The sequence below is a fragment of the Peromyscus eremicus genome, chromosome 13 (assembly GCF_949786415.1).
Source record: "Peromyscus eremicus chromosome 13, PerEre_H2_v1, whole genome shotgun sequence".
Lineage (NCBI taxonomy): Eukaryota > Metazoa > Chordata > Mammalia > Rodentia > Cricetidae > Peromyscus > Peromyscus eremicus.
This window is the reverse complement of record NC_081429.1, coordinates 60,950,334-60,978,008: the sequence shown is the minus strand read 5'-3', so window position 1 is coordinate 60,978,008 and position 27,675 is coordinate 60,950,334. Positions and strand designations below refer to the sequence as shown.

General features: G+C 43.7%; 1 protein-coding gene across 1 annotated transcript; it reads right to left on the bottom strand.

The window, feature by feature from the left end:
* Positions 1-533: 533 nt before the first annotated feature.
* On the bottom strand, positions 534-25,510 carry Nemp2 (nuclear envelope integral membrane protein 2). The gene is made up of 9 exons (XM_059278215.1): positions 25,395-25,510; positions 18,449-18,564; positions 15,772-16,003; positions 15,582-15,654; positions 8,257-8,350; positions 7,335-7,449; positions 5,131-5,356; positions 1,822-1,998; positions 534-1,368 (listed from the first exon to the last, which is right to left on the bottom strand). Exons 1-9 carry the CDS (start codon positions 25,486-25,488, stop codon positions 1,230-1,232), a joined length of 1,266 nt encoding a protein of 421 aa, XP_059134198.1. The 5' UTR covers positions 25,489-25,510; the 3' UTR covers positions 534-1,229.
* Positions 25,511-27,675: the final 2,165 nt, after the last annotated feature.

The window sequence follows — 27,675 nt, the reverse complement described above, 5'->3', positions numbered from 1 at the left end:
CAGGAAGGTAGCACTGATCTCAAGAAATGACAGCGACAGCCTGTGTGTATCCCCCACCTTGCTGTGCCTCTCTTTATAAAGGAGGGTTGTTATCATCACAAAACAGACAGAAAACAACTCTGCATCTGATTCTCAGAACCAAGGCAGCAACTTCTTCACAGAATGTTCACCACACTCAACCCTTGGCCCCGCGTTTCTGCTCCTGCCCTTCGGGTGAGGTATAGTTAGTGGCTCATTTCATGCTGGAGTTTATCACGGACCAAGAAACAAACATTTGCTCTTTATAAAAAGAGTATCACAAACCTACTTTGTGAGAAATCATGGCAAACATATAAAAGCAGTTTAAAAAATAAATCTCAATTTCAATATATAAAAAGTACAAAAAGTAATGATAATCTGTCTGCATATAAAACCTTGTGAAAACATTAAATATAATCCTAAGAAATGTTTCTTTTTCTTCAGTTATTAAATCACTGATAGGCTGTTATTAAAAAACAAAAAGCAGAGGCACCAACACAGTGAGACTGAGGCTGTGGGGAGACAGCCCGGACCCTGCATCTGAAGACATGTCTTCTACCTGAGTCTCAGGATGCACCAGGGCTGGAATGCTGCCCGGGCTGCTGAGCACACTTCCCTCAAACCCAAATCACACCATCAGTAGCATTTTCTAAATGTGTTCTAAAGATTATTAATCTCATGATAAATGGTTAAAGTCCTTGTACATGATGTCTGCCTTTCAGAAGACCTACATCTTCACACCACCGAAGATGGAGAGATCTGCAGGACGGGTGACTCTGAGTCAGTCATGACTGGCGTGAGCATCCTTCACCAGCCCTGACTAGTATCACGTGGACTGCACTTTAGAAAGCACTGAATTAATTAAAAACTGGAGGGAGAACAATGTAGCCTTTTGACCCAGCCTCAGGGCATCAAGAGAGAAGTTAGTGCCTGGTGCTGGGACAGTATCTGACCTTTTTTCTGGCCCTAAAGAACAGTTCCCACGGTTCTAAGGAAGGTCTTCTTCACTCAGGGCAGGTGGCAGCGATTCTTAGAGTCCTTGTGCCACTTACAGCACAGTAAGTAAGCTGCCGAGAGTCAGTTCTCAATGTGTGCTTTTCCTTGCTTGGTGGCTTTTCTCCGCAGCGCACGCTTTTCCCACTGTCCATAAATGGTTCTGCCCACGGTAACAGGACCTTTGCCTCTTACCCGCTCTCTTGTTCAGAATGAAGTCAACTTGCAGGCAGACTGTCAGCAGGAAAGCTAAAGAGCTGCTCTTCCAAGAAGGCACCCCCAAGGCCATACTGCTTCTCGTGTGTGCTGACTTCTTCCGGTGACAAGTGGCTCGCTCCGAGAACAAAGTCTGCAAATCTAAGCAATTTTAAACACTTAATGTTGTCACAGAGGTTTATCTGAAAGACGATGTGTGCCTCGCTGCTTATCCCTTTTAATTAAATCTGACTGTGTCAGCCGAGGAAGGTATTTACACCCAGTACAGAGCTGGCTTATGTGAGTCTTCTGCAGACAGCTGTGCAGGGGAGGTGGAAGTGTGTGCAGGTTTACGCAGCCCCACCACAGCCAGGTGCATCCAAGCCATTCACTCATCTCTTCCCTGCTCCTTGTGAGTGCAAAGTATTGGCCATATCTCAGAGTCAATGCCTCTCATCAGGTCCATATTTTCTCAGACCTTAGCAGCTCCCCAACAACTTTGGTATAAGGTATAACCAAGAGAAATGGCTGCTTCTAAGCAGAAATGTGTGCTCAAAAACACTATGTAATTTTCTAGTCACCCAGAACCTGAGGTGTGGCCAGAGTAGGACTTACTTTTTAGGAGTCTGGAGTCTGGAGACAGCCAGCCAGGAAGGAAAGTCAGGCCTGCAGCAGGCACGGCGCAGTTCCTCGAGAGCTCTGGTTGTTTCTGCCTCAGCTTGCTCCCTGTACTCATCGTCCGTGAGGTACCTCACCATCAGCGGTTCCGTTGTGAACCATTGCCTCATTTTCCTAAAACACATGACATCTGGTTGCCAGATTCCTGTTCAATCCAATCCTTATGACATACAAAAATACGCATCTTAGACATCAATGGTAATATACCTGAACTCCTTGTACAGCACTCTGTGCTTCCCAGTCCTGTGACTGAGGGGTAAGGAACGGGCAGCATGGGCCTACTGTGCTTCCCAGTCCTGTGACTGAGGGGTAAGGAACGGGCAGCGTGGGCCTACTGTGCTTCCCAGTCCTGTGACTGAGGGGTAAGGAACGGGCAGCGTGGGCCTACTGTGCTTCCCTGCTTCTCTGACCATCATAGCAATGTCCTAAGGCCTTTGAGAATCAACTTCTGATTGAGATGTTGATTACATTTTTTAGTGATTTCTAATCACACAACAGACAAGAGGTCTGGCTTCCTTACTCTTTGCCTGCTGATTTTCTTTGACACAAACAGAAACAGGCTTTCAGTATGTCCTTTTATGGAGACCAGCGGGGACATACGCTGCTTTCTACAAGAAGCTGGATCTGTGGGCTATTCCTTCCACCTAGTGGTGGAGCCTCTGACTAACCCGACACAGAGAGGAAGTGCCACACAAAGGTCTGCATGGAAAAGAACCTACATTCATTCTTCTCTGGCTACATACACACTAAGAAGCCAGAAACTAGATTTTCTTTTCCAGTCAGAAAAGTAATAAATGTCATAATAATAAAACAACCTGTACTTTAGGAATTCAAGATGCTAATAAGGACATATTCATGATAAGGTTTTAAATAACATTTGTACTACATTCAGCTGTGGGTCTTAAAAATGTTTACAGGTGACATGCGCTCTAACTTAAGTAGAGATTTCCCAGGGTTTAAAAACATACATTTTCCTTGAGGGCTGAGACCATAAAGACCAAAGATGGCTTCCCTCTTAAGGTTTGTCTAATGTTGATGAACTGGATTGAGGAACCAGTGACTGTTTCTCTCTCCTCTTCTGAACACCCAGCCAGGTTTCCTACAGGAAAACCCAGGCTCTGGCCCAGAAACCAGGGCACAAGGCAGCTGGAGGGTGCACTCATGGCTGGACTTGGCCAATCGCTTCCCAGCTCCACCCCACTTGTGCCACATGAAAAGAAGGAATGCAGTATCGCTGTCTCATAAGTCACTGTACAGGTGAAATGGGACGTTTATACAAATTGTCAGCAGCTAATCAAAAGATTAGTTATTATACATTATCAACATGTATGTAATACGTAAACAGCTTCTTGCAAACTAGCAAGTCTGATGCAAATGTTGTTTAACTTGTAAGTTCCTGCTTTAGTCTCTGTGTTTTCATATAACCATTCTTTAGCAAAATTTAAAGCAGACAGCAGCATAACTGTACATATGGATTGTTACAGAATGCCCCATTGATGCATAATGGAGTCATCATGCCAATGACAAGACACACTTGCTACTGCCAAGACAGGTGGGTGGCCAAGGGAAGGAGAAGGGAACTCTACCTCTCCTACTCCAGGTCTGTGTCAGTGTCTGGACCACAGCAATGTCTAAGAATGTCTTCCACTGTAGGAGCCTCCTCGTCTACCAACTCTCTATGCCAGAAAGCACATGGGTCTATCCCACCAGCCAACAGTTACTCACTGTCTCAAGTTTAATTATCATCTGACAGGTGTATTTTTTATTTTTCATTAGATTAACTGCCAACATTTGCACTGTAAGGATTACATCTGAATTCCAGTTTACATTTGCAGTTTTCTTAGAATATCAGATTGAAAGAGGGACCCACATTTGCATATGGCAACTATCAGCTCCTTCTGGTTTTAACTACTACCTTTGCGATGGGGGTGCAGAGAAGAATTTCCCACAGTCCTCTTGGCCACCCACTGCCTCGCCCCTGCCTGGGCCCAAGTGTTTGGATTTATACGTTCTGTGTAGGCAGACACCAGAAAGAACTAATGGAAACACACACTGGGTGGCCCCTTCCCAGCCCTCGTGCACAGAACCAGACCAGATTCCCCAGTGCAGCCTGTGACGCTCCCTGTCCCGCCAGAGCACACCTCCCTCACCGCACTGACAGGGCACACCTCCCTCACCGCACTGACAGAGCACACCTCACTCACTGCACTGACAGAGCACACCTCACTCACTGCACTGACAGAGCACACTTCACTCACTGCACTGGGACAGAGCACACCTCACTCACTGCACTGACAGAGCACACTTCACTCACTGCACTGACAGAGCGCACCTCCCTCACTGCACTGACAGCGCCATTGCCTGAGCCAACTCAATGATATCTCTTCCAGGAAGCCATTCACGAATTAACACTTCAGTCCCTGGGCAAGCTTTGTTTTCATACTTATAGGACAGTTAAGTGGGGGCAGGAGAGACAGTTCAGTGGCCAAGAACGTCAATGCTCTTCAGAGGACTGTAGCATGGTTGCCAGCACTCACATCAGGTGGCACACAACTGCCTGTTACTCCAGGGCCACAGGATCTAATGCCCTCTTCTAGCCATTCTGGGTACCCACAAACATATGGCAGACACTGCCCCCGCCCACACACACATTTTTTTTTTTTAAAGGCAGAAGATACATAAATGCATGCCCTTATCTCCACAAGCACACCTCCAGGACAGGACCATCTCCACCTGTGCACCTGACACAGATGCACAGACTAAGGAAACACTAACAGTATTGTGTCAACAGAAGCTACCTTATCTTTCTTTCTGTATTTTCACAAAGCTCAAGCCTTAATTTAAAACCTAAAACAAAGCCAACCTGTAATAAAATGAATTGAATAACTCCTTCCAATCGTTTATGATACATTTTCTCCTAATGCTTATCTCATGAGCACAATTAGTATTACTATAGCAATCTTGGTTCTAATGAAAAGAAATGTATGATAAAGTAGACATTTTAGGCAACCCAGAGCCCAAGCAGTTTTGCCGCTGATTTTCGTGAGCTCTCACTACCGAGTGTTGGTGTTACAACTCAGAGGAGATGGGAGCAGATGCTTAGCGCTCTCTTTCCTCTGTTCCCTCAGAGGGAACCTTCCAGATTAAATATAATTACCTGTGAGATGTAACCAAAGTATCTCTCTAAACAATAAATAAAACCAAAACTCAAAATGTCCGAGTTGGTAGCAATAAAAAGGTACTCACCACCTCAGATAGCCGAGTGCTCGCAGTGGATAGCGCAGACTCCAGGAAAACAGGAGGAGGACCATAACCGCATAGGCAAACTGAGGCACGGCCACACCAGTGTAGACCAGGACCAGGGAGAAGAACCGCAGTGTCCACATCAGAAGGCCTCTGCTCCACTCATCAGTGAGAGGCCCATGCCTGTAACAGGCGGCAAAGCTACAAAGTCCGACAACCGAGACATAGCCTGGAAAAGCAGAAGGACAACAATTTAAACCTGAACTTGGGAACTGATGTAGAAAGTCTGGCGGGGCCTTGACTGAAAAATAACATCTACCAGAAAACCTTAATTTAAAAAATTAAGAAAACTAAAAATATTTCCTTTTCCTAATGAAAGTTGAAAAAAAGCACCTACAGCTCATTAGTCCTGTACTTGAGCTCACAGGCTGACTTTTAAAGATGTATTATAATTATCCATCTGTTTGTACACATGTGCATGTGGTACCCACAAAGCCAGAAGAAGATGCCAATACCCTGGAACTGGACTACGGGCAGCTGCAAGCTAACCAATCTAAGTCCTGGGAGCAAACTCCAGGCCTGTGGAAGAGCACTCTAAACCACCGAGCGGTTTTTAAATTGTAATAATTTAAAGTTATACACTGATAATTACGGTAATATATAGTCATGCCTTTCTAAGTCCAGTGTCCTGGGTGGACAAATGATTCCTGGTTGCTTGAGCAAAAGTAAACCAGTGGGGCTGGAGAGATGGCTCAGAGGTTAAGAGCACAGGCTGCTGAGGTCCAGAGTTCAATTCCCAGCAACCACATGATGGCTCACAACCATCTATAATGAGATCTGGTGCCCTCTTCTGGCATGCAGGCATACATGCAAGCAGAACACTGTATATATAATAAATAAATCTTTAAAAAAAAAAAAAAAAAAGTAAACCAGTGGATTTCACAGATTGCTATAAACCCTACTTTTAATGTTTATCTTCTAGTCACTAAAGGAGAATGTCGCTTTACGAAGGAGCGATCAGGTAGCCAGCCTTGCTAGCCACACTCAGTCCATGGTTACCAATGGTGTCAATGGTATGACACATTAGGTTCCAATGCCATCAGATGGGAAGTGCACATCACTTCCAATGATTCCCACCACAAGTGCTTACTTTGTTTCAAAGCAAACCTTGAGATTCAATTTCTTATTTGCAGTCGATTCGGAAGAGAAATGAACATGTTAAATGATACCACAAAATGGGCACCAAAAAAATCCAGAGAGTGGACCTTTCACAGGATGCCTCTGTGATGAAATAAGCCATGATGGATCGAGAGAGTTACCCAGCCTAGCAGGTGCTTTGGAGGTTCAGCACGATGTCTGGGATATACAGTCAGGCAGCAAGGGTAACTCAAAATCTTAATATGACCCAGGCAATAGGTGATTCTATGCAATTATTAATCTTTAACATTTACTAGTGAGGTTAAGGATATAACTCAGTGGTACAACAGATGGCAAGTATACATGCCACCCTGGGACAATTGTTAGCATTAACAACAGTAATGAATAGTTATTTGGTTATATAGAAAAATATTCTTGTTGTTTGGAGACAAAGGGTAAAGAACTTATAGGAATATTCCATGTTATGAGTAAATAATAACTACTTTAATATAATAGGAAAGTAGGCTAAAAATAGTGTTTAAGAATGAGTTGCTTTTATTTTAGCAACATTGACCTTATATGTGGAACCTGGTGTTGATGAGGCTCCAATTCCCATTATTTCCTAACAGAATCAAATAATTTTTGTAACATACAACAAGGGGATTAAATAGTAATTCTATCCTCTGTTTCTGAAAAGTCAAGTTCTTATTAGTTACATCCCCGACCTGTCATACAGAATACATAAAGAAAGAGCACTGGGAGATGAAGAGGAAGCCACCTCTTAGAGCATTTACATCGCGGCTTAGATGTGACTAGAGTTCAGCGACAATTCTGAAGCATTTTTACTCTTTTGATGATTTGTACAGAAAACTAAGGAAGGTTAAAAAGGAAAATAGTTTAAAATTGGATCCAAATGAACTAAAATACCAACTATGGGAATGAAATAAAATATTATTTTTAATTGCACCTCTCCTTAAATCAAACGAGAATTTATATGAGAGAAACATGTCAACATCCTCTGCTTGCACCTTTCAGCCTAGCCAACGGAGGGTTCTTCTGTGTTTACCTACCTAACACATACACTCTGTTTCCACACCACAGCCACTTCAGATCTTCCATCAGCCGGCACACAGCGTAAACTGAAGCAAACCAGCTACCAACCATTAGCGCCCCAAACGTGCTGTGCTGTGTGTGGAAGAAAATAAACGACACAAAATATATATAATATATTTTGGTTCATTCACTCTCATAAAAGTAGAAGCAAACAAACCAATTCTTTGTTCTGGAAACATCTAGGTCAAGTAAAAGTACTTATCTAATACCCTCCGAGTCTCATGTTCAAGGCATGGTATGGTCCTCAGAGGAGAGTCGTTTTCACACGGGAGCTTAATGGCATGTAGACTTGGGTCCCATTGCTAGACCGGAATCTACATTTTAACACACATCCCAGTTGGCTAACATGTATATTAAAGTTGGAGAGCACTACTAAAGTATAAAATTATCTAAAAAACAATGGTGGTATTTAGAGCTTTAATCAGAGTAACCACAAAGTTACAATCATGAATTAATATTTACTTACTCTTTGGGACATTATTTTTTGCAATATTTTTTATTATTAACTTTTGTATTTCTTTTACATAACAACCACAGTTTCCCCCTCCACCTCCTTTATACATTATTTTATTGAAGGAGTAGAGAAGAAACAACAAGAATAAAAAACCCAGATGTGGCACTATTATGTAATGCTCCAAAGACTCTGGATCACTCTTCCACGATACATTTCATAAAAGGGTACCAAAAATATCACCAAACAATATAATCCTATATATCACTAATAAGCACAAACTGACTTTTCAGAAACAGACACATTTTAAGGTCAATTTATACAGCAAAGGAGCACAGCTGAATTAGGAAGTATCACAATATGAATTAATTTTGATTAACTTTTAAGTTTGGTTCCCATTGTCACTCATTTGCATATAAGATACCTACCTTTGGAATGTGTCTCCTTGACATCAGAAGGACAAAGACTAGCGTCATCAGAACACCTACCACGGTCCCCGAAGAGTAATAGAAAACAGGGCTTCTGTCGAGACAGAGGAAAAGCCATGTCAACAAAGCAGCAGTTTCAGTAATAAAAACTGAAAAAAAAATCTTAACACTCAATGTGGCCACAGTGACTAGTAAGGAATATTAAGAAAGGAAAACTCTAATCACATCCTACATATTTAAAATTGAAATTGGTACTTGAAATTTCAGTAAATAGACTACTGCTGAACGTCTGAATTATCTTCTATATTCAGAATGTGATCCACCAACATGCGCACCTGTCATATAGCAAGCACTTGCCTGAGAACTCTCCAGGAATTCCCAGATACCCAGGGATAAATCTTACAGAGGAGGAAACCGAGATAGCAAGAAGTGAACCGGGACAGACTCTGCCAGCTCCGACTGGACCAAGAGGTGAGTCTTTGTTCTCCTAGGCAATCACCCCAGCCTCTAGGCTTTAGGCTCAGGGGCACAACTAGTGCTCCCATACCCCACCAATTGCAGCCCCAGCAGGCAGGCCTGACTACCCACTCCCCGCCCCCTCCCACCCCCTGCCACCAGATCCTGTAACCTAAAAGCCCCAATCCACCCCCCAAACCCACCTATTCTCCGAGACCACAGCTGCTCCCTGAGACACAGACTCTGCCAGCTCCGATTGGACCAAGAGACCTCAGCTGCTCCCTGAGACACAGACTCCACCAGCTCCAATTGGACCAAGAGCTCCAACTGGACCAAGAATGGCTCCCTGAGACACAGACACCGTTTGCACAAATTGGAGGAAGAAATGGGTAGACGCCAATGCAAGAATATATTCAACAACATAAGAGCAAAATGGCACCATCAGAACCTAGTGGTCCTACATCAGTAAGACCTGAACATCCCAATGTTTAAAAAGCAAAAGAAAATGACCTTAAAATTGACTTTAAGAAGATGATAGAGGCCTGAAAAATTCCCTTAAAGAAATTAAGGAAAAGATAAACAAAAAATTAGAAGAAAGCAATAAATTCCTTAAAGAAAGCCAAAAAAAAGCAAGAAAAAGCAATTAAACAGGTGAAGGAAACAGTTCAAGACCTGAAAATTGAAATAGAAACAATGAAGAAGACACAAACAGAGGGAATGCTGGAAATAGAAAATCTGAGTAAATGAACAGGAACTACAGATGCAAGCAGAATACAAGAGATGGAAGAGAGACTCTTTGGTGTGGAGGATACAATAGAGGAAATAGATTTGTCAGTCAAAGAAAATATTAAAGACAAAAAAGTCATAACACAAAATGTCCAGGAAATCTGGGGCACCATGAAAAAGCCAAACCTAAGAATAATAAGTATAGAAGAAGGAGAAGAATACCAACTCAAAAGTATATTCAACAAAATCATAGAAGAAAACATTCTCAACCTAAAGAATGAAATGCCTATGAAGATACAAGAAGGTTACAGAATGGACCCCAAAAATAAGTCCCCTCACAACATAATAATCAAACCACTAAATATACAGAATAAAGAAGAAATATTAAGAGCTGCAAAGGAAAAAGTCCAAGTAATATATAAAGGCAGACCCATCAGAATAACACTTGACTTCTCAGAGACTCTGAAAGTCAGAAGGTCCTGGACAGACGTTATGCAGACACTAAGAGACCATGGATGCCAGCCCAGACTATTACACCCAGCAAAACTCTCAATTGCCATATTCAGAATAAACAAAATATCCCATGATAAAACCAGATTTAAACAATACCTGTCCACAAATTCAGTCCTACAGAAAGCACTAGAAGGAAAAATCCAACCCAAGGAAATTAGATGCACCCATGAAAATACAGGCGATAGATAATCCCACACCAACAAATCCTAAAGAAGGGAAACACAGAACACTACCACCAAAAAATAACAAGAATTAACAATCACTGGTCATTAATATTCCTTAATATCAATGGACTCAATTCACTCATAAAAAGACATAGGCTAACAGAATGGATATGAAAACAAGATCCATCTTTCTGCTGCATACAAGAAACACACCTCAACCTCAAAGACAGACACTACCTCAGAGTAAAGGGCTAGGAAAAGTCTTTCCAGTCAAATGGACCTAAGAAACAAGCTGTTGTAGCTATCCTAATATCTAACAAAATAGACTTCAAACTAAAATTAATCAAAAGAGATCAAGAAGGACATTACATATTCATCACAGGAAAAATTCAACAAGATGAAGTCTCAATTCTGCTCCAAAGGGCACTCACATTTGTAAAAGAAACATTACTAAAGCTTAAATCACACATCAAACCTCACACACTAACAGCGGGAGACTTCAACTCCCCACTCTCACCAATGGACAAGTCTGCCTGACAGAAACTTAACAGAGAAATAAGGGAACTAACAGATCGTTATGACTCAAATGGACTTAACAGGCATCTATAGGACATTTCACCCAAACACAAAAGAATATACTTTCTGCTCAGCACCTCATGAAACCTCTAAAATTGATCCCATACTTGGTCACAGAGCAAATCTTAACAGATACAAAAAAATTGGGGTAACCTCCTGTATTTTATCGGACCACCATGCCTTAAAGATAGAATTCAACAACAATACAAATTACAGAAAACTTACAAACTCATGGAAACTGAACAACGCTCAACTGAATCATCATTGGGTCAAGAAAGAAATAATAAAGAAATTAAGGACTTCTTAGAATTCAAGGAAAATGAATGCACAACGTACCCAAACATATGGGACACTATGAAAGCAGTACTAGGAGGAAAGTTCATAGCACTAAATGCCTACATAAAGAAGTTGGAGAAATCTCACACTAGCAACTTAACAGCATATCTGAAAGCTCTAGAACAAAAAGAAGCAAACTCACCCAGGTGGAATAGACAAAAGGAAATAATCAAACTAAGGGCTGAAATAAATAAAATACAAACAATGAGAAAAATACAAAGAATCAATGAAACAAAGAGTTGGTTCTTTGAGAAAATCAACAAGATAGACAAACCCTTATCCAAACTAAGTAAAAGGCAGAGAGGAAATATCCAAATTAACAAAAAATCAGAAATAAAAAGAGAGACATAACAACTGACAATGAGGAAATCCAGAGATTTATCAGGTCATACTTCAAAAACCTATACTTCACAAAATTGGAAAATCTAAAAGAAATGGACAGTTTTCTGGATAGGTACCATATACCCCAATTAAATCAAGACCAGATAAACTATTTAAATAGACCTATAACTCTTACAGAAATAGAAGCAGTCATTAAAAGTCTCCCAACCAAAAAAAGCCCAGGGCCAGAAGGTTTCAGCACAGAATTCTACCAGAATTTCAAAGAGCTAATACCAATACTCCTCAAATTGTTCCACACAATAGGAACAGAAGGAACACTGCCAAACTCTTTCTATGAGGCCACAGTTACCCTGATACCCAAAACACACAAAGATGTAACTAAGAAAGAAAATTACAGACCAGTCTCCCTCATCAACATTGATGCAAAAATACTCAATAAAATGACAAACTGAATCCAAAAACACATAAAAAAAAAATCATCCATCATGATCAAGTAGGCTTCATCCCAGAGATGCAGGGATGGTTCAACATATGAAAATCTGTAAATGTAATCCACCATATAAACAAACTGAAAGAAAAAACCACATGATCATCTTATTAGATGCTGAAAATGCCTTTGACAAAATCCAACACCCCTTCATGATAAAGGTCTTGGAGAGATCAAGAATACAAGGAACATTCCTAAACATAATAAAGGCAATTTACAGCAAGCTGACAGCCAATATCAAATTAAACGGAAAGAAACTCAAAGCAATTCCACTAAAAACAGGAACATGACAAGGCTGTCATTCTCTCCATATACACTCAATATAGTACTCAAAGTTCTAGCCAGAGCAGTAAGACAGCAAAAGGAGATCAAGGGGAAACAAACTGGAATGGAAGAAGTCAAACTTTTGCTGTTTGTAGATGATATGATAGTATACATAAGTGACCCCAAAAATTCTATCAGGGAACTCTTACAGCTGATAAACACCTTCAGCAATGTGGCAGGATATGAGATTAACTCAAAAAATCAATAGTCCCCCTATACACAAATGATAAACGGGCTAAGAAAGAAATCAGAGAAACATCACCCTTTATAATAGCCACAAATAACATAAAATATCTTGGGGTAACTCTAACCAAACAAGTGAAAGACCTGTATGACAAGAACTTTAAGTCCTTGAAGAAAGAAATTGAAGAAGATATCAGAAAATGAATAAATCTCCCATACTCATGGATAGGTAGAACCAACATAATAAAAATGGCAATCTTACCAAAAGCCATCTACAGATTCAGTGCAATTCCCATCAAAATCCCAACACAATTCTTCACAGACCTCGAAAGAGCAATACTCAACTTCAACAAAACTCAACAATATGGAAAAACAGAAAACCCAGGATATCTAAAACAATCCTTCACAATAAAGCAATTTCTGGAGGCCTCACCATCCCTGACTTCAAGCTCTACTATAGAGCTATAGTAATAAAAACAGCTTGGTACTGGCATAAAAACTGACATGTGGACCAATGGCATCAAATTGAAGATCCTGACACTAATCCACACACCTATGAACACCTGATTTTTGACAAAGAAGCCAAAAAGAGTACAATGGAAAAAAGAAAGCATCTTCAACAAATAGTGCTGGCATAACTGGGTATCAGCATGTAGAAGAATGAAAATAGATCCATATCTATCACCATTCACAAAACTCAAATCCAAGAGGATCAAAGACCTCAACATAAATCTAGTTACACTGAACTTGATAGAGGAGAAAGTAGGAAGTAGCCTGGAATGTATTGGCACAGTAGACCACTTCCTAAATAAAACACCAGTAGTACAGACACTGAGAGCAACAATTAATAAATGGGACCTCCTGAAAATGAGAAGCTTCTGTAAGGCAAAGGTCACAGTAAATAAGACAAAACGACAGCCTACAGAATGGGAAAAGATTTCACCAACCCCAGATCTGACAGAGGGCTGATGTCCAAAATATATAAAGAACTCAAGAAACAATCCCATTAAAGAGTGGAGTACAGATCTAAACAGAGAATTCTCAACAGAAGAATCCCAAATGGCTAAAAGACATTTAAGGCTTAGTCATCAGGGAAATGCAAAATGACTCTGAGATACCATCTTACACCTGTCAGAATGGCTAAGGTAAAAAACACAAATGACAGCTTATGTTGGAGAGGATGTGGAGTAAGGGGAACACTCCTCCACTGTTGGTGGGAGTGCAAACTTGTATAGCCACTTTGGAAATCAGTATGGCAGTTTCCAGAAAATTGGAAATCAATCTACCCCAAGAACCAATGATATCACTCTTGGGCATATACCCAAGGGATGCTCAATCATACCACAAGGACACTTGCTCAACTATGTTCATAGAAGCATTATTCGTAAAAGCCAGAACCTGGAAGCAACCTAGATGCTCCTCAAACCAAGGAATGGATAAAAAAAAAAAAAAATGTGGCACATATACACAATGGAGTATTACTCAGTTGTAAAAAATAATGACATCATGAAATTTGCAGGCAAATGAATGGAACTAGAAAATATCATCCTGAATGAGGTAACCCAGACTCAGAAAGACAAATATAGTATGTTCTCACTCATAAGTAGGTAAGTAGGATAATCAGACTACAACCCACAGCTCCAAAGAAGCTAGGAAATAAGGAGGACCCTAAGCGGGATGTACAGATCACCTTGGGAAGGGGAAACAGAGGAGATCCTGATGAGTAAACTGGAGATGGGGGACAATAGAGGGGGGAATCGGGAATGAGAACATGAGGGAACAGGATGGTCAAGCTGGGGGAGGGACAGAGTGGGAGAGCAATGAAAGAGATATCTTGATAGAGGGAGACATTATGGGGGAAGGGAGAAACCTGGTGCTAGGGAAATTCCCAGAAATCTACAAGGACGACCCCAGCTTAGACTACTAGTAACAGTGGAGAGGGTGCCTGAACTGTCCTCCCCCGGTAATCAGATTGGTGAATACCCTAATTGTCATCATAGAGCCTTCATCTAGTAACTGATGGAAGCAGAGGCAGAGATCCATAACCATGCCCCACGCTGAGCTCTGGGAGTCCAGCTGAAGAGAGGGAAGAGGAATTATATGAGCAAGGGGGGAAGGTCAAGATCATGATGGGGAAATCTACAGAGACAACTGAACCAAGCTCAAAGGAACTCACAAACTTTAGATCAACAGCTGTGAAACCTGCATGGGACTGGACTAGACCCTCTGCATACAAGAGACAGTTGTGTAGCTGGGTCTGTTTGAGGGGCTAGTGTGATCAGGATCTATCCCTGGTGCATTACCTATGGTGGGACACCTTGCTCAACCCTGATAAAGCGGAGAGGGGCTTGGTCCTGCCTTATCTGATTGTATCAGGCTTAGCTGTCCCCAGATGGGAGAATTTACCCTGTTGGAGAAGGGGATAAGGGGGGGGGGGGGGGAAGGTGAGAGGGAGCAGGATGAAGGATGAGAGGGGGATCTGTGGTTGATATGTAAAATGAATAAAGAAGCAAACGAGCAAACAAACAATTAAAAAAAAAAAAAAAAGAAGTGAATCAGCTGCTGGAGGATTTAGGACAGCAGCCTGGCTTGTCAGCATCTAGGCTTTCCTCTTCTTGACGCAGATATATTACCCAGTCAGAAAGCTAGCAGACAACCTATACATACCTGACCACACCCTAAAGAAAAGCTCAAAAGTGAACAATGGTAGGAATGATGGAGAAATATTGGTACAAAGCAGGCTAGGCAGGTTAAGAAGTAAACACTGTCAAGAGAGTGGTTTTTATAAATTACAAGAAACAAAACATCAGGGCAACATGTGCATCCAAGAAGCAAGTCTTTGTCACATCCAATATCCGAATAAAGACAGCAAGCCTCTGGCATCAGAAAACCTGAGCACAAACCTTGGCACTCATGAGATCGAGTCAAGTGATGATGGATGTGGGTTCTGTAATCAACAAAATAAGAAGGGCAGTACCAAGTTCATATGTGTGTACATATGTAAACTAACGTAAGCAAACATACTCTGCACCATGTATGTATCTGCTCTACAAACAATTACCGCTGTCTTTAAAGATGTTCTACGCTGCCTTCAGCCCTATCATTTGTAAATCCCAGAAGAACCACAAACATGTGGTGGGCAAATATTCAGCACAGAGTCAGAAACAATGCATACAGCTTTGCATCGGAACACTACAAATGTAAAAATGGGTACTTACCGGCTCAAGGTCTTTGCATAAAAGAAGAGGCAAATGCCTGCCACAAATACAAGGAAGAGTTTGAAATCCACAACTGGAAAATAAAAAGACACCAACACCACGGATGTTTGTGTCAGAGTATAAAGTCGCAGAAAGAACAAGCAAATCAACTTACTGAAAGTCCAGTCAACTATAACGACAACAGACTTACTCTTTCGGTCCACGCTCACTGAGTAGGTGAACACCCTGCCGATGGGCTTCACAGAGAAGCATACAGTTTTTCCATATGGACTGAAGACCATGGTCATTTCCTTAGACTCCTCTAGTACCCAAAAGTTATGAATCACACATTTGATAAATGATAGGATGGTTTCTGGATGCTGGCAAGTATGACTTCCTGTGACATATACAAATCTGAGCAGACCTGGACTGCTAACTGTCACCTACAAAACAAGACCGGATCAATCCAGGCAGATTGGCAAAACCTTCCCCTCAGCTCAAGCCAAGGAGTAAGAACCCAGGAATGGCTGAGGGAAGAATGCTCCGATGCACAGGACAGGGCTCTGGTCCCGAGTGGCTGGAACGTCACACTCGCATTTAGTCTACAGATGCCTTTGGGGAGTGGATGCTTTGTAGGTGTGACAGTGCATGTGGCTCTAGTCCCAGCACTTGGGACTTGGAGGCCATGTGTCACATACTGACGTCACACTGAAGTTAGCAGCATGGAGGTGCTAGGGTCCTGGGTGTGAAAGTCTGACCGGCCAAAGTGCACAGAAAACGGGAGCAGCACAGGCTGCAGATGTCAACTTCAAAAGGAATTTCACTACAGTGGGAAGTAGAGAAATGAAGAAGAGCTAGAGCAAAAAAATGGAGTCCACAGAATCGTGACGTCTTACAAACAGAAAAGTACTACTGTCACTTTGTAGGAATCATCCCGTGGACAGGAAGTGCTGTTGGGACAGACTTGAGCAGGCAAGGGTGGGTCTGACCAGTGCACCAGTCAAGGGCTCAGACACACACACCTCCTCCGAGGCAGACATTTTGTCTCCACAGGCAGGGAGCACAGCGTGTGCCTACAGGTGCTGACAGGGGGGTGGATGTCGAGAAAAAAGACAGTACACAAGCATTTCTGATTTTTTCCCACTTCTTTTTCTTTCCCATACATGACCTCAATCTTTACTTTTTACATTTTTTTAAAACTGAAAATAACTTTTTCTCATCCAATATATTTTGATCATGGTTTCCCTTCCCCCAATTTCTCCCAGATCCTCCCCACCCACCCAAATCCACACCCTTTTTTCCTCTGATTTGAAAATAAACAGGCATCTAAAATAAATAAATAATAAAAAACAAACAGAAAAAGTACCCAAAGAAAAATCACAAGAAACACATATAGAGCCGGGCAGTGGTGACACACGCCTTTAATCCCAGCTCTTGGGAGGCAGAGCCAGGCGGATCTCTGTGAGTTCGAGGCCAGCCTGGTCTACAAAGCGAGAAGTGAGATCCAGGACAGGCACAGGCACCAAAACACCACAGAGAAACCCTGTCTCAAAAAGAAAAAAAGAAAAGAAAAAAGAAAGAAAGAAAGAAAAAAAGAAACACATATTGAGACACAAATTCACACACACAAATCCCATAAAAACACAGAATTGGAAAACAGGATATATGAGCAAAAGACCTGTAAAAATAATAGTTTAAAAAACTATAAAAAATATCATTGAGTTCATTTTGTGTTGCCCATCTACTGCTACACAAGGGGCCTGCCTTCCCCAGTGAGACTCCACTACAGAAAATTAACTTTTCCTCTGCACAGCTGTCAGCTGGAGATAGCTTCCAGGTGGAGACTGGGGCTTGTGTCCACTTCCCCTCTCGGCACTGGGACCCCATCTGGCTTAGACCTGTGCAGGTCCTGTGCATGCTGCCACAGTCTCTGCTACAGTCTCTGTGAGTTCTCATGTCCATCAGTCCTGTTGTGTCTAAAAGGCCTTGTTTCCTTGGTGTTTTTCACCCCCTCTGGCTCTTACAATCTTTCCATCTCCTGTTCCTCAGAGGATTCCCCCCCCCCATTTTTAATGAAGTAGAAGGGTCATTAGCCAAGCATGAAGATGGGGAGAAGGTGTTGGAATTGTAAGGTCACTTGGTGAAGAGTACAAGGAATGAACAGGGATGTGCCAAATGGATTACTGCACCTTCATGTCCCAAAAAGTCCCTGGAAAAAATGTACAAGATGCCCCAGGCATGATGGCACAAGAAACCACATGAGCCTCGAACATCTTATTCTCTAGAAAGGGTACAAGTCGACATCATGTCCTGGGACAAAGTCTGACTATCCCTCAGCCTACAGCATTTCTTCCCCTGTCAACCGCGTTGGCAATTCTCTTTACCAAAGTCTTTCTGAAATGTCACATTCTCAGTGAGTTCCCTCATCACTTTTTATTACTGCCTCTTTGTGTCCTTAAAGAAGTGGTCCTCAACCTTCCTAGTGCTGTGACCCTTTAATATAGTTGGTTCCTCATGTTGTGGTCACCCCCACCCATGAAATTCTTTCCATTGCTACTTCATAACTATAATGTTGCTACTTTTATGAATCATTACATAAATATCTGTACTTTCTGGTGGCCTTAGGTGACCCCTGTGAAAGGGTCATTTGACCCCTCCAATGGGGTCATGAACCACAGGTTGAGAACCACTGACTTAGATAGTATATTCATTAGGAATGGTCAGGAAAAGGCCTGGGCAGATATAAAGAGGAATTAATATCCTCTCCCACATAACACCTCCTTGAGCCTCCATATGTCCCTCATGTTAGCTTTCATCCTGATTTTAAATCCCAAAGTGGTGCATTTTAATTCCACATTTTTAAGACATGATATAAAAGTAGGCCTAACCTGCACAGTTGACCACATATACGTCCACTCTATTTGTGAATTTTGATTGTAGCAGTAACAGTCTGACACAGAAGTTTTAATTAAGTCCATTTCCTTTAGAGATTTACATCTTGGAACTGAAAGATAAAAAATAAAATAAATGGGTTTCCTAAGTATTTAATTATTTTTAAAAAATGTGTGCAAAGGGAGATTGTCATAGTTTTTAGAATTCTATTACCAAAAATTCTTCTACATGGTGATTAGAGTCCTTCACTCTTCCTAATTTAGCAAGTGTCTGTCTGAAAACGTCACATCTAGCGTCAACACTCTTAGATCACATATGAGCATCATACATGCACCAAGAACAGCAGTATCACACCCAGAGTCAACACTCTTGGGTCATATATAAGCATCATACATACACCGAGAACAGCAGTACCACACTCAACGTCAACACTCTTAGATCACATATGAGCATCATACATGCACCGAGAACAGCAGTATCACACCCAGAGTCAACACTCTTGGGTCACATATGAGCATCATACATGTACCGAGAACAGCGTGTCTTTGGTCCTAGAATAGATGGCAAGAGTTAAGGGAAGCTTCGTAGAAAAGAAACACAAGCAGATGACTCAAGAATAAGTTACAAGCACTAAGACAGCTTCAGGCCTGAGAGATGACAAACGTGAGCATTACTACATGAGTGACGTCATAGCAGATAAACTCAGGGACGAGGAAGCAAGGACAGATACAAGGAGCCATCTGGACACCTCAGCTGGAGGTAAACAATGACCATTTCTACATAAGGAATACATACTTCACTCTGAACACAGAGCACAACGTGACTTCAGGTAAGTATCAGAAATGCAGCAGGAAACAGATGACATTAAAAAGGGCTCAACTCAACTGTAGTCAGCTCTGGGCAGGACAGTCACTACTTACCAGGCAGAGACACTCACAACAGGGTGAGGCACCTATCACCTCCAGGCCCCATAGCAAGGAGAGGACCCAGTTACTTAGGGTATGAACAGAGGAAGGAGAAAGAACAGATTTAAGAGCTCTTGGGGAGAGAAATCAACACATTTTGGAAAGTCAGTGGATGAAGGAGATGAAGACGTGAAGGTTTCTGGTGGATGGAGAGATGGTGAGCATTTACCCAGATCGGAAGTGCTGATGTAGAGGTAGGTTTGTGAGAAGAATGGGAGATGAATTCAACTCTGGACAGATGGACATACAGTCAGTTTTCATTGGTTCTAGAGAAGATAGACAGTTCTATAGCCAAGAAGATCTTTGGCTGGAGCTGAATATAGACATGTAAGTATTAGTGTGTGCACAAGTAACATTAATGTAGCATTTAGCAATGCAGTCTGAGGGAGACAGGTCCTCTAGTGCAGATTCACGTGATAATACTACAAAAGGGTTAAAAAACAGGGTTCATTTTTCTTCTGCTGTGTTTGAATTTGAACTAAGTAAGTTTTCTGGAGTCCAAGACAGTGTGTCAAACAGGAAATCTTCTCAGGAATAGAACACAGGAGCAAGGAGTACTTGTAAGTACCCAGGGAAATGAGTCCTTTGCCCTATTCCAAGTACAGCTGGGGAACACTGTAGACAAACCTGAAATGAGGTTAGAACAAACTGTTACACCCAAGCTGGGCAAGGACTAGGTAACCAGTAGCCACTAGCTGATCATTATACCATATATATATATATATATATATATATATATATATATATATATATATATATATGAATAATGTTGAATAACCTCAATAGGTAGCTGCCTTGGCTGAAATGACCTTTGCGACAGGCTAAAGTGAGGACAGGAACAGTCCCACTTCCTAAAACAGTTGCACCAATGTGACAGCTTGGTTATATAATGACCCAGAATATTCTATTGTGACTGATGAATCCCTTTGCTTTTCCTCTTAGCTTAGTGATGAAATGCACGTGCTTTTAAATTCATCAACGGTGCCTGAGCTGAAAATACAAGAATCTAGGTCAACAGCCAGGCTCCCAAGCAGTAAGAGGACACTTGTGAGACTCTGCTAAGCACAAGACACCAAAAATTAAAAATGTCTTATACATAAGACCCCGAAGAAGACAGTAGAGCCAGTGCCATGAACATGTAAGACAGCCAAGGTGGAGGCACTCATGAATACAATTGAGATGCACACAGCTCAAGGCCAAGGGCAGCAGCCCGAAGGAGCAGTCTTAGGATGAAAAGAAGGAGGTCAAAGAATGTGAGGTAAAACTAGGAAGTACTTGAGCAACTGTAAGAATACAACAGCACGCCTTGGAAGCCAGAGGACGGAATGGAAGGTCTCGGGCCTGGCCTTCCCATGTCACATGCTCTCTGCCTCCTGCAAGGTCTCTGAACAGGAACCAGAGCTAAATTGGGCAGCTAAAACTGAAAACCTTGTACAGTGAATCCTTAATAAGTGATTCATTTATCACTGGAAAAGAGGACGTCCCAGCAGGGAAGGTGAAGGGCATGGGGTCGCGTGTTCACAGCCCTGGTGTCCCGGAACTTTACACAAATGCTCATTCACGGTCTGGCATTTTGTCACCAGGGGTGCTTCATGCTATGGGGTGGGGAGTGTGTGGGGGGGTTCTTAGAGACACCTACGAGGGTTCTCCCTGTAATGCCTCTCTTAGTGAGCCCCATTATTTAAGGGCTGAATTAACTCCCACAGAAAGCTTTGTGGAGTCTCCTGTGAGGACGGACTTGTAAACAAAGGCTACCATCATGAAGGCTTTCCACTGGGTCCCAAGGCTGTCCTCTAAATCACTGGATACCTGTAGCTCTTGAAAGTAAGACCGCCGGGCGATGGTGGCGCATGCCTTTAATCCCAGCACTCGGGAGGCAGAGGCAGGCGGATCTCTGTGAGTTCGAGGCCAGCCTGGGCTACCAAGTGAGTTCCACCAAAAAAAAAAAAAAAAAAAAAGAGTAAGACCATGTATGCAAGCACAGTGCCATAGCATGGATGTAGGAACACATGCTTTATTATGCAAGCAATATTCATTTTGTACTTAAGATTACTCCAACAGCCTTCTGGTTGGTCACCTACTTCCAGAACTAACCCCATGATTCCTCCACAACCTTTCTTCCAATAAAGCATACAGGGTTTTTATAAATAAAGCATCACTCGGGCCCATTACTTCCTCTAATCACTTCTGCTAACACTATGAAAACATCTACCCTCCTTCAGAAAGGCTCATGTACCTCTATGGCTTCCTTTTCCTCTACCTCTCTCTCGCTTGAGGGCTCCACCCATAACAGTCCAAAGTACCAGTGTCCTCCTGCCTCAGGTCTCCCTGGACTGCAACTCACACAGATCCTGGCAGGGCTTACACCTGTCAATAGCTGGTATGTTTGCCCTGATGCCACCTTCTCTGGAAGGCCTTCTCTGAGCCATGTCTGAACATGCACAGCCAACTATGCTCACCTACTTCCTGCTGGCTAGTCTTCATCTCACACATGCATCTTATCTTACTCTCTATGGAGTTACTGGATCCTGCAGATCTCACACATGCATCTTATCTTACTCTATGGAGTTACTGAATCCTTCAGATCTCACACATGCATCTTATCTTACTCTATGGAGTTACTGAATCCTTCAGATCTCACACATGCATCTTATCTTACTCTATGGAGTTACTGGATCCTCCAGATCTCACACACGCATCTTATCTTACTCTCTGGAGTTACTGAATCCTAAAGCATTCAAGTACCTGTCATTGGCATGTGTTGCAATCTGAGAGGATTAGAAGATTACCTGAGCAAATGTAACCCAGTGAAAACACAACCAATTTCCCTGAAGAATTGCCAGCACAAGAGGTGCACTCAGCCCTCCCCTTAAAACCTCCCACACAGTGTCACTCTGTGTCCAGCCTGTACCACGCCATCCACTCCAGAGCCCATGCAGCAAGGAAGCCAAGTGTGAAGTCACCAGTGTACCCTGAACTAGAGGGTGAGGCTGGCCACACTGAACAGCTGCTGGCTAAGGACCATCTTCCTTACTCCTCCTCAAACACAGGAGGCCAAGAAGTGGCATGAATCTTGGTTCTGACCTCAGTGTATGCTATATAAGGGACTTCCTGGTTAGAACATGTTCTGGATTTCCCCTCAGTCTTCAACAGATTAAGGAACATGCAGATGGAATTAATCACATTACCAAAGGCTTCGTCGGGTTTATGTGAACCAATGAGGCAGATGTCTCAGTTGACTTCAAATGTCATGAAGCCTGTAATATTCAGCTAATGTAGTGTGGGACTACAGTGGTCCCCGCTTCTGTGGCTTCACTTTCTACTGTCTCAGCTACCTGGGGTCAACCACGATCCAAAAGAATTAAATAGAAATTTCCAGAAATAAACAATTCATAAGCTTCAAGTAACTGCCGAGTGTATTGTCAGTATTATTGTATTACTAGTCATTGTGAATCCCTAACTGTCCTAACTCACACACTGCTTCAGTGAGGAAGGAGTGGTACCCATGGAACTCAGAGCTCTATAGCTTCATTCTTCTACTCCGTGTGTCAGAACAAGTCCCTGGGGGCAAGGGAGCATCACTGCACACATCTAAAAAAAGCCTCACATCACCTGCTTTGTTAATAACTCAGAAGCAAACGACCCCTTTAATGCTTTTCTTGTTTATTAGCTCCCTTAATGTCTAAGTATATTTAACTTCAAGCGTTTAGTCAGACATATGGCAGAAATATTCAGTCAAAACGTTAGGAGCAGGTCGTACTTAAATCTACTTATAGGTTCTTCTAAAAATGAAAAATGCAAACACTTCTCAAGCCCTAGCAGATGTTAAACCACTTCCCATGTGAAAAAAAAAAATAATTCATCAGCACTCCTCCTGGGAACCTAGCCTCCACAGTTTGCACACGGAAAAAAACGATCCTCTAATGAAACCAGAACAGAAACAGAGCAGACACTTCAGCACGCTGCCGTTCTCTTCATTAAACCCAGACTTGGTTCTTCTGGGACGGGGAGAAGCAGGAAAAATGAAAATGCAAAAAAGCCAACACACTGTCCTTGTGGGAGCTCAAATGGTTCCAGATGGAGTGAGGATCTTCTCGGTATTTTTGGTAAACTCACATTTTTCAAAGGTGTAAGCTACATAATAACGTCTCTCTGTACCAACTCATCTGTTGCTTTTCACCTGAATATAAATCCTGGTTTTTATTCCTCCAATGGCATGGGAACGGGACGGAAATTAGCACATTCTACCCCACACACAGTCTGATTCTAACTTCAGTAGACCTTCTCCCTTGCCACAAAAGAATTTCAAGCTGTAAATGTGAAATGACCCCTTGTTGGAGGTAGGAGCCTGGGAGGCCATTTCTGGAACCCCAGCTGAGAGGCAGCAGTTACTATGGACCTGATTGGTTTCAAATTAAGAGTCATGCTTGACTTGACATTTATCTTCCTCAGACAACTACCTCTGTCTCCCATGACAGGTGTCTGCCTTTTCTACAAACAGGGTGACAGAGGCTGGCCTCAGAGTGGATGCCATGCCATGGCAGTGGGTGTGTGCTCAAGGCAGGACCTCAGAGCTGGAAAGGGCCTTAGGCATAATCAAAAGCAAGCCTCCATGCTTTGGACAGCCCCTACTTTATGGTGGGAAGGACCAATAGTCTTCCATTATTCTCAGTTTCACTTGCTAAAGCTCCAGTTTTCGGTGTTCAACCAAGGTCTGAAAATATTAAATGAAAACTTTTCAAAGTAATAATATGTAAGTTTAAATAGCTTTTCCCACAACATCTGATTATAACTGCATTTTTAATAATTATCTTTCTCCTGCTCTACCTGATTTATAATTAAACTTGCTGACAGGTATGTGAGGTTCAGTACCATCTGAGGGTTCAGGCAGCCATTTGGGGTGCTTTTTTAAAAAACACACTTCCTGTGGGTGAGGGCATTTACTGCCTCGCTGTCTCCTCCCAGGGTTCCTGTAAAACCACAGCTTTTTCAGTAGCCGCTCTTGGGCCTAGCCACTTGGGGGTTCTCACAGTGTCACTGAACACTCCAGGACAATGGTCACCTCGTACGTGCATAAAGAATATCTAGAATGGCGAGACAGAAGTCGCCATTTTTCTCAGCTGTGGACTTAAGTTTTATCACCTCGTGGGTGTCTGACACCTCCCACGCAGGAAAGTCCTGGTGTGTCTTTAACACCACTGGGGACCTTTACCACTAGTTGATACCAAATCTGTGAGCCAAGTGTGACAGCCCTATAACCCTTCGCTTGGGAGGTGGAGGCAGGACTGTTACACATGCACGGCCAGCCTGGTCTGTACAAAAAGCTCAAGAACAACTGGGGGCGGGGGGGGGGGGGGGCGGCGTTGTCAGAAGCTCGCAACTGCTTACTGAACATCCGTCCTCTCTTTCAGTCTTAGACGCCCTGCTGACTGACTTTGTCGGTGTGGGGAGAGCATCCAATTAAAAGTCCACACCTGACAGCCTCCCTTGCGTCCATGGTGACCAAGGATGCAATGGACAATGCGAACAAGCGACCTTTTAAAGGACGCCACGGAATGGTCAAAATAAACGTTAAGCTCGTGGAGAATTGCTTGAGTTTTGCAGCTACAACTTTCTCAGCCAGGGTCTTAAGCACCCCAAACAGTCCGAGCAGCTGGCTGCTCCCTAGGCACCGGGTTCAAGGCTGGGGGGCATCAGCAGTGTTTTGCACAGGACCAGCCACCCAGGTCAGAATTACGGTTTCATTCTGAAGCTTTTATCCTCCTCTAGTTTGGAGTTTCATGAGATTTGTGCAGACGGATAAACTAAGGTTTCGGACAGAAACTGGGGCCAGCTGTGCCGGAGCCTGGCGGTGGGATCCCGCACAAATCAAAATCCTGAAGCGTCCGGATGCCCGCAGACAGGGGCGGGGCCTGGCCGCGCCCACGTGTGACCCTGACGCCCGGAAGGGAGGCCCCCCGCCCGGAGCCGGGGTTACCTGACATCGCCGCCTCCTCCTCGCGCACCGCGCCCGCGGGCAGCGTGGCCAGGGGCGGCAGCCAGAGCACCAGCCACCAGGGTCCGGGCGACATCGCGGCCGGAGCGGCGGAAATGGCGCAGCAGCCCGCAGGCGGGAAAGCGGAGGCCCGGGTGGCGGGGGCGGGGCCGACCGGGGGGCGGGGGCGGGGCCGGCCGGGGTCCCGCCCTCCCGGGGGTCCGCGGTGCAGCCGCCCGATGGCCTCCAGGGGGCGCGCACCCCAGGGATGGCGGGGGCGGGGCCTGCTGGGGGCGGGGCCGGCCGTGGTCCCGCCCTTCAGGGGGTTCGCGGTGCGGCCGCCCGATGGCCTCCAGGGGGCGGGGCCAGCCTGGAAGGCGGGGGCGGGGCCGGCACGGCGGGGGCGGGGCCGGCCGTGGTGGCGGGGGCGGGGCCGGCCGTGGTCCCGCCCTCCCGGTGGTCCCCGGTGCAGCCGCCCGATGGCCTCCAGGGGGCGCTCAGCGGCCTGCTGTCTTCCTGGCTCCGCGTGGACCAGGGCGGCCAGCTAAGGCCCTTCCCAAGCCGCCTTTCGGAAATAAAACCAGCAAGCCCCAGTTAAGTAAAAACCAGTTTCTCTTCGTCCCTCCCTTCCTCTCTCTTCCTTGAAAAAAAAAAAAGCAACAACAAATTGGAAAGGTCGACGCTTAAACAGCTGCTGTGTCTAAGCTCATGAACACAGCACCTTTCAAAAAAAAAACCCAGAGTTATAAGAGCTTACTAGTATTAATACAGTGTCTCTTTAAGAGGTTTGGAGCCGCTGGAGAGATGGTTAAGAGCACTCACTGTGTGGAGGGATCCAAACAGCCTGACCACGCAGCAGTCCTGACAGGCTTAGGGGCCCAGACACAGCTGCTGTGACAGGCTTCCTGGCAGGCAACACCCAGATCCAGGAAAAGTCTTAAGCTGACACCACCCAGGGGTCCACCCAGGGGTGAGGAAGTACCTGACATCCCAAACATTCCAACCATTAGATAAGGTGGCCAGATGTCCTTGAGTCTAGTACACATCTATTTCTGTTTTACAGATCACCCCTAGACAACTGTCAGCCAATCAGGGTCCTGAACTCTGAAATCCCCTCACCCCAACCTCTGCTTTGATTTAAAAAAAAAATAAAAACCCACCCTACCTGAGCTCGGGGCTCTCTGCTCTCACCGCTGTGTCGGACAGACAGAGGGACCAAGCTCCAGAGCTTGAAATAAAGGCTCTTTGCTATTACATGTGGGTTCGGTCTCTGTGGTGGTCTTTTGGGGTCCCTGTGACCCCCAAAACAGAGGACCCCCATTCAGTTCCTAGCACCTATGCAGCAGCAGCCCACAACCATCTGCAACTCCAGTTTTAGGGGATCCAGTGCCTTCTCCTGGCTTCTGCAGGCATAGGGTAGGTAAAGCGACGTACACACACACACAAGTAGAACACTTAAAATAAGTAAACCTTCTTGAAAAAAATGAGATTGTGTTTTAAAAAAAATCAAAGATATGGTGAGTGTTCTAAACATAACTGGCCTGGCAGAGAGGCAGCCTACTGAATCAGTGGACCCCAAGAAACTGGAACCCCCAGGAATACCACACTGGGAGAGGGAAAGCCCAAAGCCAGCGCCAGGCGCAGGGCAATGTTCCCTCCTAGAAAGATTTTCAGTTTCTTAGCCTTACAGACTATTGATAATTAGCATAGTTCTGGGTTAAGAACAAGCCGCCTTCGGCCTCTGGAACCTTTCGGTGTATTCCATACAAGAAACAGGCCAGAAAGTTACTGTGAGCCTCCGTGACTTAGGAGGGAATCCGAAGCCAGCCCTGCTACATGAGACCTTGTTTCAACCTCCCCCAACCCCCTTCCGACCCCCACCACACATGCAAAACTAGAATAAAAAGTTATGTCTTTTCTCTAGTTCCAGTCTTCCACTGACAGCGCTAATCTCAATGTAATATAATCATTTTTAAAAAATAGATCAACTTCATTTTTCTTAAAGGTCCAAATAGGATAGACAGTCATTGATTGATTTATCTAAAGGAAGTTTTAACCAAATGTCCCCTATATGTGTATACTATATGTGACTTTAAAAGTTCAGAATTTTTTTTTTTTTTTTTTTTTTTTTTAGTTTTTCGAGACAGGGTTTCTCTGTGTAGCTTTGCGCCTTTCCTGGAACTCACTCTGTAGCCCAGGCTGGCCTCGAACTCACAGAGATCCGCCTGGCTCTGCCTCCCGAGTGCTGGGATTAAAGGCGTGCGCCACCACCGCCCTGCAAAAG

Excerpts from the sequence above, each read along its gene's own strand:
- Nemp2 (XM_059278215.1), bottom strand. The coding sequence starts at position 25,488 with ATGTCGCCCGGACCCTGGTGGCTGGTGCTCTGGCTGCCGCCCCTGGCC. Across the intron at positions 15,655-15,771 it reads AGTGAGCGTGGACCGAAAGA|TTGTGGATTTCAAACTCTTC; the intron begins GTAAGTCTGTTG and ends TTTATTTTCCAG. Across the intron at positions 8,351-15,581 it reads TATGCAAAGACCTTGAGCCG|AAGCCCTGTTTTCTATTACT; the intron begins GTAAGTACCCAT and ends CTGTCTCGACAG.